At 52.6% G+C, this 17,270-nt stretch overlaps 1 protein-coding gene across 2 annotated transcripts in view; it reads right to left on the bottom strand.

Annotated features, from left to right (window-relative positions):
• Positions 1-17,270, bottom strand: part of DLGAP4 (DLG associated protein 4) — a 178,360-nt gene that overhangs the window by 68,127 nt on the left and 92,963 nt on the right. For both annotated transcript variants that reach the window (XM_084888641.1, XM_084888640.1), the window contains exon 3: positions 1,858-2,925. In XM_084888641.1, the coding sequence (XP_084744767.1) occupies positions 1,858-2,853 (996 nt within the window). In that variant the 5' untranslated portion in view covers positions 2,854-2,925. The remainder of the gene's footprint in view (positions 1-1,857; positions 2,926-17,270) is intronic.

Raw genomic sequence — 17,270 nt, 5'->3', positions numbered from 1 at the left:
GCAGTGGATGTTCACCTCGTGGTGAATGAGGATGCATATCTCAGCACTTACATGCACCTCTGTGCCAGCACAGAGTAACGAGGCCTTGTCCTGGTACATACCTGAGAGCAAGCATACTTTCCCATACACACCCACCTCACCAAGGATGCACCCCAGTAGCCCCCACATCATGTGTACACCCCTCAACATGTATACAACGTGAACCCGGAGCACACTCACACACCTCACATACATGCTTGCCACCATTGCACCATGGACACATCTCAACGTGTGCCCAGATCACCATATCTTTTCCTCAACACAAGGTCTATACTTCACCATGGATGTCCAGGTACGCATATTTCTCAGTGTACACAACATATCCATTCTTCACTAGGTACACAAATGCACCGTCCCCAAACCTGCATGGCTGCACACAGCATAAACACCACATTGCCAGTGGCCAATTCCCAGCTGAGGGAGGGACGGTCCCTGTCTGGGACTCCCACCCTACGGGCCCCCTTCAGCCTTCTCAAACCTCTTTCCCCAGCTGACTACCCAGATAGTCACGAGAGCCTGTACATTTTATCCCCAAACCATTTGCTAGTCCAGCCTCCCTACCTCTTATCTGGCCCTGGGAACATGGCCTTGTGTATTTCTGCTCAAAATGTGTTGCAACCATAGCCCCCGCCCACCCCCCTCCCTTTATGCAGGCAGGCAGCACAGCCTCAGGTGTTCTGGAAACATTTTCACATGATCAGACCAACCATACCTTCCGAGAGGGAGCCAGGTCACCCACACTCTTACTTATATTTCTAAACTAGGAAGTGGATTGAGAGCCATAAAAGCCTTAAATATATAAAGTACTACCTAGATTTCATTTTCTCCCCTATTAAAAAAAAAATAGTCTTTCTCCCCCTTAGTCTCACTATCTTTGGAATTTTATATGGAATGACAAGAACTCAGGGCTTCGTCAGACTTTGATGTTCATTGGTTCAAAATGCATCTAATGTATTCCCAAAGCCTGGCCAGGCCTGCACTGGCATTCTGCCCCCTTTCCCCTCACCCCCCCATCCCCCCAGGTATGCCAGCTCATTACCTACAGAAGCAGCCCATCTTGACATGCACTTAAAACCTGCTTCTTCTAACTTCCTCCCACACCTTGGGCTCTGCCATCTCCTTGCCCTTGAGAAACCTGGAGGATGTGTGGCAGCGGAGATGTCTGAGCTTTCTGCCACTTTCCCTGAGTGTGGTGCTGGTGCACAAGCGTCTCAACAAACATTCGCACTTGAGAGAATAAAGCTAGTCCCCCAAACTGTGTTAGGGCCTCTGCACCCCTGTAGCCCTCCATGCTTCTCCCCAGAACATCCTGCTCACATTGACATGACTGTTCATGTCTCTCTCTCTAAGCATCCTGACAATCGGGGCTATGTCTTATTTATTTCTAGCTCTGTTCATTTCAGTGTCTATCTGTTCATCTACCCCTCTCCCTTTCACATTTCCCAAGAACTTCCTCTATGCCAAACCCTGTCCCGGGCCTTGGGGACATACAGCTGCACCACATCTGGCCCCTGTCCTCCAGGAGCCCCCAGTCCGGTGGGAGTAGCAAGCAGGAGGCCGCGAATTAGAACGCCGTGCAATGGCTCCTATGAGGTGGGTCGATGGCACAGCTTCCAGAAGGGACCTCATCATCATCTGCTGAGAGCATGGCCAGTGGAAGGAATCCCCTTACGAGCAGGTACCACGGGCCACCCGTTTCCCAGGGGAGTACAGAGGCCTGACTGAAACAACTTTCCAAGTGACGCTGTGACCCAGTTGGGCCTCACCACTGTGCCTGCCTCACATCCCTCCCCCACGCTGACCCTTGAAGGGACTCACCTGCAGGTAGTGGTAGGCTAGACCCTGGTGGCAGGATTTGGACTTGAGCAGGCTCTTGTCCAAGGTGGCTGAGGTCTTCTGGCACACCTCGTGGGCGTGGCTGAGGGTCAGCGTGGACCAGGAGCCCCGCTTGACATAGTTGGTGTCGGTGCCCACGCCAAGGCTGGGGCAGGAGGCCGGGGGCGCGGACGGGGGCGGCGGGGCGGTCAGCTCCGTGGTATTGTTCTTGGCGGCTTTGAGCATGTGCCCGCTGATGGTGTTGTAGGCGTGCATGAAGTAACGGGGCTGGCTGCGTTCCGCCTGGCGGCCCAGCGTCATCAGCCCGGAGGCTGGCCCGCTGCCGCGGAAGGCGCCACCCTCACCGTCCAAGTTGTCGTCGGAGCTCCACCAGCCCGAGATGTTGGAGCGGCTGCGCCGCTTGGGCTCCCCGGCCTTGGCCCGCTCCTTGCTCTTGGCCCTCCGGCCCTTGTCCTCCAGGCCACCTTTCTTGCCGCCGTTGGCACCCATCTTGCCTGCCGTGCCCTCCATCGAGGGTGCCTTGGTGAAGAAGAGCCTCTGGACCGAGTGGACCAGGTGGCGGATGCGACCGGGACTCTCGCCCCGGGCCTTGGCCTCGCCTCGGGGGAACTGGAGCGTGCTGAAGCCATCTCGGTGGATAGGCAGCTGCTTCTCAAACTGGTCCAGGAGGTTGGCGGGCAGCCGGTTGATCTTGGTGGCCTGGGCGTGGCTGGGGAAGGGGCTCTCTTCCGGCACCTCGAAGTGGGAGTTATAGTGGATGCGGGGGAAGGTACTGCTCGGTGGTGGCAGCTGGTTGTTGAGAGGGAAGAGACTGTCCCCTGGCAAAGCATTCTGCCCGGGGAAGCGGGCCTCTCGGGCAAAGGCCTCCGTGGGCGACAGCAGGTAGGGGTTGCGGTCGGGCCCTGCGAACAGGGGCTCGTGCTGCGGGTCCAGGCTGTCGGAGAGGTGGCGGGGGCGGTTGTCACCCAGGCCTTTCATGATCTCGGCCCTCGGGGCAGGGCCGTCACCCTAGCGGGGTGCCCGGGGCACCTCTCCCGGGCAGCAGCTGTCCTGGGGAGAGAAGACAGAAAGGGGTCAGCTGGATTTGGAAGGGATAGGGTGTTGGGAAGGTTGCTCTAGGATAGGGGTGTCGAACTCAATCAGAGAAGGGGCCAAAATCTAAAATCCAGCCTAAATCGCGGGCCGAATGGTTTACTGAACAGTCATAAACTGACAATGTCATAAACTGACAGCGGAGTGCAGTGATGACAGCGCGGTGCGGGCCACATTGCAAGGCTTGTCGGGCTGGATTTGGCCCTCGGGCCTTGTGTTTGACACATGTGCTCTAGGAGGACCACGTAAGTGTGAGCCTGGGCCCCTGGCCACCTCCGCCAGCCTCAGACTGAGAGTCTGCCAAATGGGGGCCAGGAGGAGGAAGGGATGGAAGGTGTGGGGAAGTGCTTGCAGGACCTGTCCCCTGGGAGACAAACCCTGCTCTGGTCCTGGTGGTCTTGACTGGTGAGCCCCTTGCCTGGCTTGTGGGGGAGGAGTTACACAGGTACCTGGGTTCCTATACCTGCCTTGGAGGATTGTAGGAGAGGGAGACCTCCAGAGACCAACTAGACACTCTAATAACCACAAGTGACATCCCAACTGCTTTCCTCCCCTGACTGGACTCTTGTTGTTAAGGAGTCTTTTCCTCTGGCTTCTGCAGCCCTGTATCTCTATCCTTCTATCCCACCTTAAATGCCGCCGCATCCACGGGCTTTGGGCTACCCCACAGTGTCCTCCCATCAGTAAAACCCTTCAGTTACCCACTGGGGACTCAAGCCAGACACCTGGGCATCTCCTGGAATCTTCCCTCTCCTGACCTTCTATGTCCTTCCCCTAGTAACAGGGCACACTATACCTGGAGAATAATTCTACCTCAGTTGCAGTTCCTGTGGTTTAGGTGGAGCCAGGCCTATCAGAACCCCAGGGGTAGACACATGACTAGGCCTGACCAATCAGAGCCCTGTGTGTCCCTGTGTACTGACTGGCTCAGAGATGGAAACGGGACCCTCACTAGCCATTAGGAATTGGCCCTGGGATTACTTGATGAACTTTTGGAAAAGAGGTGCCCTCCTTTCTGTAGGGCTGCTATGGTTGGTAAAGGGTCAGCTTGGAGTCCTCTGTCAAGATCTTGCCTGATGTTTCCAATGTGAGAGTCAAGAGATGTTCTGCTTGAGTTTGAATTGGATTTCTGTATCTTTAAACAAGAATCCAACTGATTCTGGCCTCATGTCCAGCTGGTCACTACAGCAGTGGCTGTGGGTGGCCCACCCATGTCTCCTGTGGTCTCATCACTGTGGTGCCCAACAGGCTGATTTCCAACTGTCAGTCTCTGCATCCCTGGGGGGATCGGGGGCTTCCTCTGGCAGCTAGAGCCTACTCTGCTCACAGGTGGCCATGGCCTGCAGAGAATGACAATCCCCACCTGACTATAGCTCTCAACCAGTGACTCTGGTGTACAAATACCCAAGCTCCCCCACCCCTCAGGTGGGACAACTGCCTCCTGGAGCTGCCCAGTGGGGCTGAGCACCAGCTGCCCACAGTGGTCACTTGCTTGATAATGCCCCCCCCCCCCGCCTTTTTTTAATCCTCACCTGAGGATTTTTAAAAATTGATTTTTAGAGAGAGAGGGGGAAACATCAATGTGAGAGAAAAATCAATTGGTTGCCTGCTGTGTGCACTCCGACCGGAGATCAAACCTGAAACCTAGATATGTGCCCTGACCAGTAATCGAACCTGCAACCTTTTGGTGTATGGGATGATGCTCCAACCAACTGGGAACCGAGTCTGCAACTTAGGCATGTACCCTGAGCCACCTGGCCAAGGCCGGTAATGCTCCTTTCATTGGCTGCCTCTCCTTCCCTGCCTTACATTCCTCTCCCACACCGAGCTGTCTACTCCTAAAGGAAGTACTTGCACTTGAATCCTGGTCTTGGGCATGCGTCTGGAGAACCCCAACTAGGACCATCCGTGAGTGACAGTGATTCTGCCTTGGTTATGCTTCCTGATGGCATCCCCTCCCTGTGTGCTCTGCTTCTGTCACTCCCACACTGGGTTCCAGATCCTTTCTTTTCTCCAATACCTGTTCATCTTTTGAGTTAGAAACTTAATTCACTTATTGTCTGACTTTGTTATACCTAACAAATGTGTCATTGGAAAGGCAAGTACCCATTTGGCTGCATCTCACAGAGTTCATTTCCCCCCAGATTTTTCCTCCCTTAAAAAAGAATTAAGGTGAATGCACATAGCATATTAAAGTGTGCACTCAGTGACATTCAGTACATCCACGGTGCTGTGTGTCTAGTTCTAAAACATGTTCTGATCCCCAAAAGAACTGTGCCAAGGAAACAATTACTCCCGGAATCCTCCTCCTTCCAGCCCCTGGCAACCACCAGGCTGCTTTCTGTTTCTATGGATTCACCTATTTCCCATGGGTCTCATTTTTATTGTGATAAAATACAGAACACAAAAGTCGCCATTTTAACCAAGTGCACAGTTCAGCAGCATCAATTACATTCACAACTATTACCAATGTCCAAACTTTGTTCGTCAGCCAAGGAGAAACTTTATAGCCATTAAGCAACAACTCCTTACTCTCTGCCCTCCCCGAGTCCCCGGTGATTTCTAATCTACCTGCTATCTCAATTAATTTGCCCAGTCTAGATATCACGTAAGTGGAATCATGTAACACTTGTCCTTTTGTTTAAAAAACTATTTTTCTTTTTTAAAATTAATTAATTTAATTAGATAGAGGGGAATTTGTTGTTCCACTTATGCATGTATTCACTGGTTTCTTCTTGTATGTGCCCTGATTGGGGATCGAATCCGCAATCTTGGCGTATCGGATGACGCTCTAATCAACTGAGTTACCGGGCCAGGAACACTTGTATCTGGCTTATTTCACTAAGCACACTGTGTTTAAGATTCATCCATGTTGTAGCATATCTATATCAGAAACCCATTCCTATTTATGGTTCAATAATATTCCATAGTATGTACACTGAGTAGCCAGGTTATTATGATCTCTGAATGCATAATAATCTGGCCACTCTGTGTTTGTGTGTGTGTGTGTGTGTGTGTGTGTGTGTGTGTGTGTGTATTAAAGGCCTGGTGCATAAATTCGTGCATAAGTGGGGTCCAACCAGCCTGGCCAGGGGGAAGAAACATGAGTGGTTGGTCGGCCTGCCTGCTGGTCGAACTCCTGGTCTAGGGGACAATTTGCAAATTAGCCTTTTATTATATAGGATATACACCGAGTGATCAGATTATTATGCGTTCAGAGATCATTATAATCTGGCCACTCAGTGTATATGCCACATTTTGTTTGTCCATTCATCTACTGATGGGCATTTGGCTTGTTTCCACCTTTTGGTTTATGAATAATGCTATAATGAACAATGCATACAAGTATCTGTGTGAGTCCCTGCTTTTGATTCCTTTGGGTATATACCTTGGGGTAGAATTGCTGGGTCATACGGTAATTCTGTGTTTAATTTTTTTGAGGAACTACCAAACTGTTTTCCACAGTGGCTGTGCCATTTTATATCCCACCAGCAATGTGTGGGGTTCCAGTTTCTCCACATACTCACTAATAATTATTGTTGTTTGGAATATGTTCTTATAGATTTTAGAAAGAGAGGAAAGAGAGGGAGAGAGAGATACAAACATCAATGATGAGAGAGAATCATTAATCAACAGCCTCCTGCATGTCCCCTACAGGGGATCAAGCCTGCAACCTGGGCACGTGCTCTGACTGGGAATCAAACCGTGTCCTCTTAGTTCATGGTCAACACTCAACCACTGAGCAACACTGGCAGGACCTAACACTGTCCTTTTCTTTTTAAAACATATCCGTTCTAGAAGGTATGGACTGGTTTTGATTTGCATTTACCTGATAACTAATGATATTCAGCATCTTTTCATGGGCTTTTTGGCCATTTGTATACCTCCTTTGGAAAAATGTATATTAAGTCCTTTTTCATTAAAAAATTATATTATTTTTTATTTTTTTAATCCTCACCCTAGGATATTTTTCCATTGATTGTTAGAGAGAGTGGAAGAGAGAGGGAAAACAGAAAGAAAGCCGGAACCGGTTTGGCTCAGTGGATAGAGCGTCGGCCTGCGGACTGAAAGGTCCCAGGTTCGATTCCGGGCAAGGGCATGTACCTTGGTTGCGAGTGATCAGACCCAGCAATTCTACCCCAAGGTATATACCCAGTAGGGGGTGTGCAAGAGGCAGCCAATCGATGATTCTCTCTCATCGATGTTTCTAACTCTCTATCCCTCTCTCTTCCTCTCTGTGAAAAATCAATAAAATATATTAAAAAAAAAAAAAAAGAAAACAGAAAGAAATATTGATGTGAGAGAAACACATCGATTGGTTGCCTCCTGCATGCACCCTGATCAGGGCCCAGGCAACCGAGGTTCCTGCCCTCAACCGGACTCGAACCTGGGACCCTTCTGTTTGCAGGCTGATGCTCTATACACTGAGCTAAACCAGCTCGGGCCCTTTATTCATTTTTAATTGGGTGGTTTGCCATTTTTGGTGGTGTAGGGTTTCTTTATACATTCCATTTAGTAAGTCCTTATCAGATACATGATTTGCAAGTATTTTCTCCCATTCTGTCCCTGTAGGCTTTTAATAGGTCATGTTTTTCAACTTTTCTAGAGCAGCTACTCACTCTCTCCTTCCTCATTAGCACTGATGGCCTCATTATCACTGATGCAGCTACCCAGCATCCCCTGGCCTGTCAGCTCCACAAAGAACACGAGTCCATGTTTCCATAACCTCCTAGTGGGGAAGGGCTGGTTCTTCTCATCTGAGGGACAAGGAATAAGAAAGGACCTGGAGATGGGCAGGCAGTGGATGCTGCCCAGGTCTCCCCCTCAGACTGAGGCACTCACGTCTCCAGTTGCCAAGAGCTCTGGCTGTTGATATTGAATAGCTGGGTACCAGCAGGACTTGCTCTCAGTCAAAGGCAGATGCCTCGCCAAGGTCCTGCTCCTTCTCCAGGGGTAGCCTGAGTCCAGTATGTGGTTGATGTGTGGGCACCAAGGCCTGGCTGTCTTGGCCAATTCAGAACAACCCTAAGGGGCTGTCCCAGCTCCAGAGCTCCCCATGGGATTAGCTGAGGCCATTGTTGTACTTGCATTTCCCTTCAACTCCTCCCTCTGCCCAGTTCTGCAACCCTCACCTGTCACAGATGTTTCCCAGAGACTTCCCATGCAGACCTCAGGGTGTTTCCTGGCCCGAAAATAGGGCATAACTGAGTTCTACTTCTTTCCCTCTTTGCCCTGACAGCGGTCGGGAAACACATTAGTCAACAGAGCCCAATATCAACAGTACAACGATTGAAATTTCTTTTGAGAGCCACATTTTTTAAACTTAAACTTCTTCTAATGCCACTTCTTCAAAATTGATTCGCCCAGACTGTGGCAATTTGTGGAAGAGCCACACTTAAGGGGCCAAAGAGACGCATGAGACTGGCGAGCTGCATTTTGCCGACCATGTCCCTGGGACATTCGGTGACGTAATTACTCCTTCTAGACCTCAGTTTCCTCTTCTATAACATGAGGTGATGACTTTTCCTTTGCGAGGTTAAGACAAGGACTAGTTGTGGTGTCCTGTAGAAGCCACTGGCATTTAGGTGCCTGGTAACTATCAGGCACTCTCTCCTCATCACCTCGCAGTGCTTCTTGGGGACAGGCCAAAGCTTCCAGGGCAGGGACCCTGCACGGCATGGTGGAAAGTGCACACAATTGGATTTGGATTCAAATCCCGACTCTGCTCTTTACTTGCTGTGGCCTCAGACGGGTCCCTCTCAGACGGGTCCCTCTCTCTGGCCTCACAGGCCATCTCTAAGCAGTGAGGGGTTTGAGTGAAGGCCGTTGGGACTTCCCATCACACTGATTCCCTCTGAGCTTTCTTGGTCAGGGTTCCTGAAACCCTGGATGTCACCCCTCAGCCACCCAACACCCAGGGGTGTGGGGAACCTTACCTTGGGGAGGTCTTAAAATAGGCAGGCCTCGGCCTTGCAGGGAACGCAGCTGGCTGCCTCGGCTCCCTTTGTCTCTGAGCTATACTTAGGCCCATCCGGGTGTCCATAATTACCTCTCATTAATATAAGCCTCATTGCCCTCGTGGAAATGTGGAGAAACCAGCGAAGCTGCTGCCTCCCTGGGAGCCCTGGCTGCTCCACGGTGCCCCTGTGTCTGCAGCCGCCACTCTCATCTGCACAGTGGGCCTCCTTGCCCTATCCCAACTCATCCCAGAGCCATAGCTGGCCTGTGAGCATGGGAGAGCCAATCAGGGACAAGGCCAGGGACAGAACCCAGCATGGCTCTTCCTGAACCAAAACCGCCTGATTGTGTTCTTTCCCTAATTTAGAACCTTCTGTGGATTTTCTCCCCTCCTCAGTCCGAGGGTCTTGGTATGACTGTCAAGACCCCCAAGCTGAATGCAACCTCCCTTTCGGACACTACCAATCCCGTTTGTCTTCTTCACAGCCCCTCCCTTTAATCAGCCCAGATGTCTTATGATTTCCTACTCATATCTTTCGTAGTTGGTGCTACTAGAAAGGATGGTTTTATCTATGGTTGCATTAACAGAGAGAGTCTAAATGAAGGGAGAGGATAGTCCTGTTTAATGCTCAGTGCTGTTGTTAAGAGAAAAGACAGACAACTAGAGTGGGCGTGGGAGGGTGAGCTGAGTGATGAAAGGCTGGAAATGATGTGAGTGGAATGGCCAAACATTCTAGTATGTTCACAGCAGCCCCTGGAGGACACAGCTACTGCATAGGCCTCTGAGGGATGAAGTGTGGAAAGGGAAGGATGGGCTCGCTGGGGCCTCCAGGGCCTTGGTGCTGCCTGGGGGAGGGGAGGGGGAGGGGAAGGGGTAGAGGTAGAGAGGGGCAGGTGTGACTTCATCTCTGGGTACCATCCCATTCTCCTCCCATATCTCTTGCCACACCTGCTCCATTGCTTGTTGGCTTCTCCTCCTCCGACCTCTAAACGCTAGATGAACTGTGTGCTTGGCTTCTCTCTACGCTCTTTCCGGCTGATCTCATCCAAACTCATGGCTTAAACACCACCTATACCTGACAACTCCTAAATTTACATCTCTCTCTCTCTCTCTCTCTCTCTCTCTCTCTCTCTCTCTCTCTCTCTCTCTCTCTAGTACCCAACGCATATCTCTAACTGCCTCCTTGACATCTTGCTTGGTGTCTGGCAGGTCCAAAATCAAACACCTGTTCTCCTGCCCACTCTGACCTATTCCTCCTACAGCTTCCCAGCTCAGATCTTGATGACGTCATCCTCCTACTTGCTCAGGTCAGAAACCTTGGAATCATCCCTGACTCCTCCTTCTCTCACCCCCACATCCTATTCAACAACAAATCCTCCACAAACAACCCTACCTTCAACGTTTCCCAGAACCTCACCACTTCTCACCACACCCACAGCCCTGCTCGGACCAGGCCCCCAGCGTTCTCATGCAGATGACAGGACTCCCATGGCTCTCAGGCTAAAAGCCAGACTTCTTATTCCTCTGACTTCTTGCTTTCCAGACCTTGTTTCCTGCCCCTGCTCCCTCGGGCTTCCACTCTGTTCCTTGAACAGGGATTGTTAACTCCCATCTTGGGGTTTTGCTCTTACTGATCCATCTGCCTGAAACGCTCTGTCTGCCCTCTGCCCCCACCACACACTCGCCTTCACTCCATACAGGGCTTGGTGCACAGGCCACCCCTGCAGAGACCGGCCAAAGCAGCCCCTCACCTGTCAGCCCTCTCTGCTATGTCACCTGGGTTTACGTGTAGAAGAGCAGGGACAGGGCCTGTCTTTGGCACTGCTCTGTCACTAGCACCCAGCAAGGACTCAGTACAGGCTCATAAGGCTCTTGCTAAATGAAAGAGTGGCAGAAGCCGAAACCGGTTTGGCTCAGTGGATAGAGTATCGGTCTGTGGACTGAAAGGCCCTGGGTTCAATTCCGGTCAAGGGCATGTACCTTGGTTTCGGGGCATATCCCCAGTAGGGGTGTGCAAGAGGCAGCTGATCGATGTCTCTCTCTCATCGATGTTTCTAACTCTCTGTCCCTCTCTCTTCCTCTCTGTAAAAAATCAATGAAATATATTTTAAAAAAACAAACAAACAAAGAGTGGCAGAAGGTCTTGAGGGTGCCTGGCAATGATGCAGAAAGTGAGGCAGTTACCGGGTGGTACGTTTTCGGTTTAAGCTAATCCTAGTGATTCTTCATTGGGCACTTACTGTGTACTAGGTGCTTCCCATACGTGAGCTCATTTAATCCTCCCTGCAGCTCTTCCTGGTGGGGATGGTGAGTGCACCTGGTAGCCAGCCACCAGCCTGCCTTCTGGGGAGCCCCACCTCCTGGCTCCTGGTATTGGTGATCTTGTGACTAGCCCTGCCTCCAACACAAGCAGGCGGACTGTGTAACTGATAGGACATGGTGACCGATGTGACTTCTGAGGTAGGTGAGAGCAGACACGCAGTTTCCGCCTTCCTCTCTTCGCCCACCGGCCCTGGGGACAGTCAGCTGCCATGTTGTAAGGACACTCAAGCAGCCCAAAGGGGAGGACCACGTGGGGGAAGCGGAAGCCACCTGCTGGCAGCCAGCACTGCCCTGTCAGCCACCGTGGAAGCAGATCCTCCAGCCCAAACAGGACCTCAGATGGCTGCAGCCCTGGCTGACAACCTGGGCCACCACCACCCACGGAGGCTGCTCCTGGGGTCCTGACTCTCAGAACCTGTGCGAGAGATAATACAGGTGTATTGTTTTAAGGTGCTGCCAACTTTTGGTGTCGTGTTTATGCAGAGGTAGGTAACCAATACGCCCATGTCAGAAGACAAAAAGCAGTTCAGATGGCTGACGTCACCTGCTCCAGGCCCCACAGCGGGCAGTGGGGTGGAGTCTGGTGCGGATCCATCTGACTCCTAAGCTCATAGTCCACAGCCTTGCCCTCCAGGCGGAGGTCCCAGGATCCTTTTCACTTATGACAGCTCCATTATCCTGATGGATCAAGGTCCAAACTGTTTCCAACCCAAGTCTGTGTCCATAGCAACTGTTTGAAAAGCATGACATTCAATTAGCTGGTTGTTCTGTCAACAAGATGCCTTGGATTGAGCTGCTTGGGACATGTGACCGGCACTGTCCTCACCTCAGGCCCCCTCCTCCATGTGGAGCCCACCCTGACAGTGAGCTCTGAACACAGGGCCCAGGATGTGGGTGTGGCAGTTCCTTTGGGGTGAAGGGTGCAGATTTGGGGCTGAGGGACTCGGTGGGGTCAGGCTTGCTTACAGGACTCTCTGAGACCATGCTGAATTTAAACCTGCCTGGCCTCTCCTGAGGCCTCAGAGGTCACCTCCCACCTCCCTGCACTCATCTTTGTGTTACAGACACAAAAAGACTGAAGAAAACACGGACCTAGAACCTCAGAACACAGGGACTACAGAGGAATCCCTTAAGATTCCCGAAGAGAATCTCTTCACCTGATCCCTTAAACCCCCTCAAGGTCTTCCCTTGACCTCAGGCAAAATGCCAGCCTCCTCGCTTGTTACTTCTCTAGCAACCCCGCTCTTTCCTCCACAGGGCTTTACACATGCGGTTCCCTCTGCCTGCACGCTCTTCCTTCACCTCTTCACATATCCAGCTGCTTCTGTCGATTCCAGTCTCCCCTCAAACATCGCCTCCTCAGAGGCCTTTCCTGACGCCTATGTCTACGATGGTCCCTCCATCCCACTCTGCTCTCTCTCCACTTCCTTTAAAATTTAAAAAAAAAAAATTGATTTCAGTGAAGAAGTGGGGAGAGAGAGAGACAGACAGAGAGAGAGAGAAAGAGAGAGAGAGAGAGAGAGAGAGAGAGAGAGAGAGAGAGAGAGAGAGAGAAACATCAATGTGAGAGAGCTCTACTGAGGATAGAGCCTGCATCCCAGGCACATGCCCTGACCAGGAATTGAATCATGACCTCCTATAGGTTGACGTTCAACCACTGAGCCACACCAGCTGGACTGACCCTCTTTTTTTTTTTTTTTTTTTAATTTCCTTTAAAATAACTATCAGGGTCTCTCATAACCTGCTTGGTTCCTTGTGCTCTTGATCAATACCTGTCTCTCTATGCTCTGTGGGCTCTAAGAGTTGGGGGGTCATGCCTGTTTCACTTCCCACTGTATCTCCAGTCTAAACACAGAGTGATCACATAGCAGGTGCTCAATAAGCAGTCGTTAAGTGAGTGAGGCAGACGGAGCCTCGGAGGGAGAGGAGCTGAGAGGGCTGGAGCTGCCTGACAGGAGGAAAGGGAGTTGGTTGTTCCAGACCCCTTTCTTGTTTTCTCTCCAAGCCTGGGTCCCAGATGGGCTGAACTGGAGTTTCTGATCCCCAGAACCTTCCTGAAAACACTGTCCCACGCCTCTGTCCTTGCTTGATATCCCTGAAGTTCAGAAGAGATACTTGCTCCTCCAAGAAGTCATCCATGACCTTGCAAATGGGGGTGAGGCCGCCTCTGGGTTCCCTGTGATGGTGGCTGCCACCCTCAGGAGTCACAGACAGCCCCGAGAGTCCCTCTGCACCAGGAGCAGGATCCTGCACAGCGATGGCACTTGTGCGTGTCCATGCGTGAGGAGGGTGACAGACGGCCTGGCATGCCCAGGTTCTACCTGTTGTCCTGGAGTCCCTGGTGGCTACTGCCTGTTCCATGCGGAAGTGTCACAGCTGAGATGATGAATTGATGCTCAGCCCATGCTAGAAGGCACACGGGGACACTGGGCAGAGGAAGAGGGGCCTGTGGCTGAGGTGGAGTTAATGAGGTTTGATCCGAGCTTCTTCTCCCAAGCCAAGCCAGGCCTCCCTCAGTCCTCACTGGGAAAAGCTCGAGTTGGGAGGATGAGAGGGTTATGATGTGACTTCTTCACACCTCTGCACCTTCAGGCCTCCCCTGGGGCTACCACTCTTACCCTCGGGGCCTGGCTGGCCTGTCCGGCTTCAGCCACTCCTGCCTGCGGTGGCCCTGGGGAGGGGATACAGCCCTGACCCTGCAGGTAGTGCAGTATGGAGCTGAGAATGTGGGCTCTGGAACCCCAGCCTCCTCAGGTTTGAATCCCAGTGCTGTGTGACCTTGAGCCAGTTAACGGACCTCCCTGAGCCCAAAGCACAGAAGGCTTGGCCCAGCTCCTGGCACACAGCGAGTGTTCTACTAGTGTGTGCTGTTGCTGTTCTCACCGGCAGGACCCACCCACGGGCAGACAGCCCCTGTTTAGGTGAGGGAATGGGGTTTGGCCTGGATCACATAGCGTGTTGATGGCGGTTGAGATGTGAACCCGGGCCCCTGGACTTCCAGGACAGCGCTCTCTGGAGATCTTCAATCGGCGAGGGCTGAGTGTGTTCTGGGCTGTGGGCACTTTCCGAGTGGTCCTCCCCCTCTTCATGTCCCCAAACCTGTCTTGACCAGCTCTAGGCATTTAATTAAACGTAAAAAGAATTATATAAACATTACAATTCAGTTTCTCAGTTGCACCAGCTGGATTTTCGGGGCTCAGTGGCCGCCAGCTACCCAGCTCAGCCCAGTCCATGTCCACCGCAGACAGCTCTGCGGGATGGAGCCGGCCTGGAGCCGGATCACTGCACGCAGCTGCTGCTCATGACGCTCGCCTGGGACTGGAGGGGCAGAGGGAGGGGTCTCCGCCCTCTGCAGGCCCCACAGGAACCTCTCGGAAGCCTATGAACCGTGGAATGGTGTTCAGCACGGAACCTGCCAGACCTTGTCCGACCCTCTCCTGCTGCGCTTTGCTGACTGGGCTCTGGTGGGGCCTGGGACTCGCCCAAGGTCACACAGCAGGTGGAGGCGGCAAGGGGCTCAGGTCTCCTGACTCTGCACTCGCTGCACCCCAGCACCCGCTGCTCAGACTGGACAGTCAGCAGTCAGCACGCCTGGAGGAGGTGTTAGTCTACAGAAAGGATTTTTTTTTTTTGCTGATAAAAGCCAAAAACACTGCCCTGGAGTGATACGGGGGACAGCTGGCCACAGCTGCAGAGTGGGTTCCCATCAACCCCAGGGCAGGCTCCCTGGTCACCATGGGATGACTATAAGGCTGGGAAAGGGGCAGGGGCAGGGTTCATCGCCCGGTCCCCTTTCTGCAGGGCCTGGAGGGACCTCGGTAACCACCCCCAGCTGCCATTTCAAAGCAATTTCATTGCTGTGCTCATGGGGCTGGGACCCCAAGTCCTCGCTGACTCAGAGTGTGGCCCCAGGCACCTCCCGCATCTCAGTTTTATCTCAGTTTTCTCTTTTGGAAAGTGGAGATGATTATCCCAGCCAGTGGGGCCGCTGTGAGGGGCCAGGGGACAGAGTGTTTGCCAGCTCTGAGGTGTCAGGGGGGAAGAGAACAGGTGTTAGAATTCAGTTCCCCCGCCTGCCCGTGGCGTGACTTCATGCAGGCCAGCTGGCCTCTCCGAGCCTCAGCTTCCTCACCTAGAAAGTACGGGTAAGATACTGCACTTGCCACATCATGGCACATTATTCTGCCGTAAGAAAACAGAGCGCTGATACAGCACGGATGAATCTTGAAGACATTACACGAGGTAAAATGAAGCCAGACACAAAAGCTCAGGTATTGTACAGTTCCATTCATATGAAATGCCCAGGACGGTTAAATTAATAGAGACAGACAGTAGATCAGTGGTTGCCAGGGGCTGGCACGAGGCGGGAGTGAGCACTGACTTTGTAACGGGCACAAGATTTCTGTTAGGGGCGATGAAAGGTTTCTGGAAGCGGACGGCGGTGATGGCTGCACAACATTGTTAATGGACTTCGTACCACACTTCAGGGTTAAGATGGCACATTTTGTGTGTGTCCTACCACAATTCAAAAACGAAAGTTTTTCACGTGTAGGGTGTGTGTGAACTTGAGCAAGAGCGTGCCCGCAGAGCGCCCAGTGGAGTTTCCAGTAGGTGCTTGGAAAAGAGGAGCTGTGCTTATGACAGGAACCCCACAAGTCTTCCCAGAACTTTCCGAAGCTTATGTATCTAGTGCTCCCTACTTTATAGGAATTATCCCACCGAGTCCTCAGATCAGCCCTCTGACGTGCTTCCTATCATCAGGCCCGTTTTGCAGAGGGACAATCGAGGCACATGCCTCCAGCCGCCTCCCTGAGCTGCCTCTCAGCTTTCGGTCACAATGTCCGGTCTGCCACCACCTCAGGAGCGCCCACGCTGGGGCTGTGCTCAGCGGACGGACGCAGCCCCTGGCTGCCTGCTCACCGTGACCTTCCCGGGAGAGGAATATTACAGGAAGGTCATCCAGGGGACACACGGCCCGGCTCTCCGGCCTCGGAGCTCTGACTGCGGGGCAGGCGGGACCCGGAGGTCGCTGCCTCGGCCTGTTCCCTTCTGGCCTCCGCCGAGGGACCATCCTGGGAGGGCGTGTTGGCAAACGACAGAACAAAATGGTCAGGATGCAGCAATTGCCTGCACATTTAATTCAATTCCTCCAGCATTAACGGGGCCTGCTCCGTGACTCAGAGGGCTCCAGCCCTTCGAGAGCAGGCGGCCAAGTGCAGGCGGCAGGAATACACACGCAATCAGAGGACACACAGAAATGAACTCCAGGAAGTGTCGAAGCCGGGGTGCGCAGCCCGACGAGAGGAGGGATTCATACTCACTGGGGAAGGCTCCCTGGAGGAGGTGTCCTTCCAGCCAGCTCATGAGGACACGTAAGGTTTCAGCAGATAAAGGCGTATGGGAGAGCCGTTCATAAAGGGACAGGTGTAGACCAATCACGGTCCAAGGTGAGAGACGGAGGCAGTGCTGGAGACAGCAAATTGTCCCAGCGGTGAGGGGACAGCTCAGAGGGAGAAGCAGATGCCTGGGTCAGATCGGGGAGGGCCTCGGCAACCCCCTAGGGGCTCTAGATTTAAACTGCAGGCCATCCGCCTTCCAAGTAGAGCAGGGCCTCAAAGGCCGCTGGCACCAGCAGTCCCACTTCCAGGGCCCTGTCTTTCACCCAGGGCTCTTCCTAAAACATTGTTTGTGTGAGCAAAACCCTGACAACAACCCGGATATCCAGGAGGAGGCTCGCTAAGCACATTATGACCCAGCACACAATGGGATGCTATGCAGCTGTAAACAGGATAAGGCCGCTATAAGTCCTGATAGGAAAAACCTTTCAAAATAACCTAAGTGAAAAGAGCAAGGGGCAGGACAGGGTTCAGGGCTCTGCCTTCGTCTGGGTTTCTCTGAAGCAGGCCCTGGCCAAGGACTGGGGTCTGTTGGGGGGTGATCCAGGAAGCACAGTGAGAAAACAAGGAAAGCAACGAAGGACACAGTCCTGAGCTCAGTCCAGCAAGGAGCTGTGCACCGAACT

This window comes from Pipistrellus hanaki (assembly GCF_964339955.1).
Source record: "Pipistrellus hanaki genome assembly, chromosome: 6".
NCBI lineage: Eukaryota > Metazoa > Chordata > Mammalia > Chiroptera > Vespertilionidae > Pipistrellus > Pipistrellus hanaki.
The sequence above is the reverse complement of the archived record's forward strand: the minus strand, read 5'-3'. Positions and strand labels throughout refer to the sequence as shown.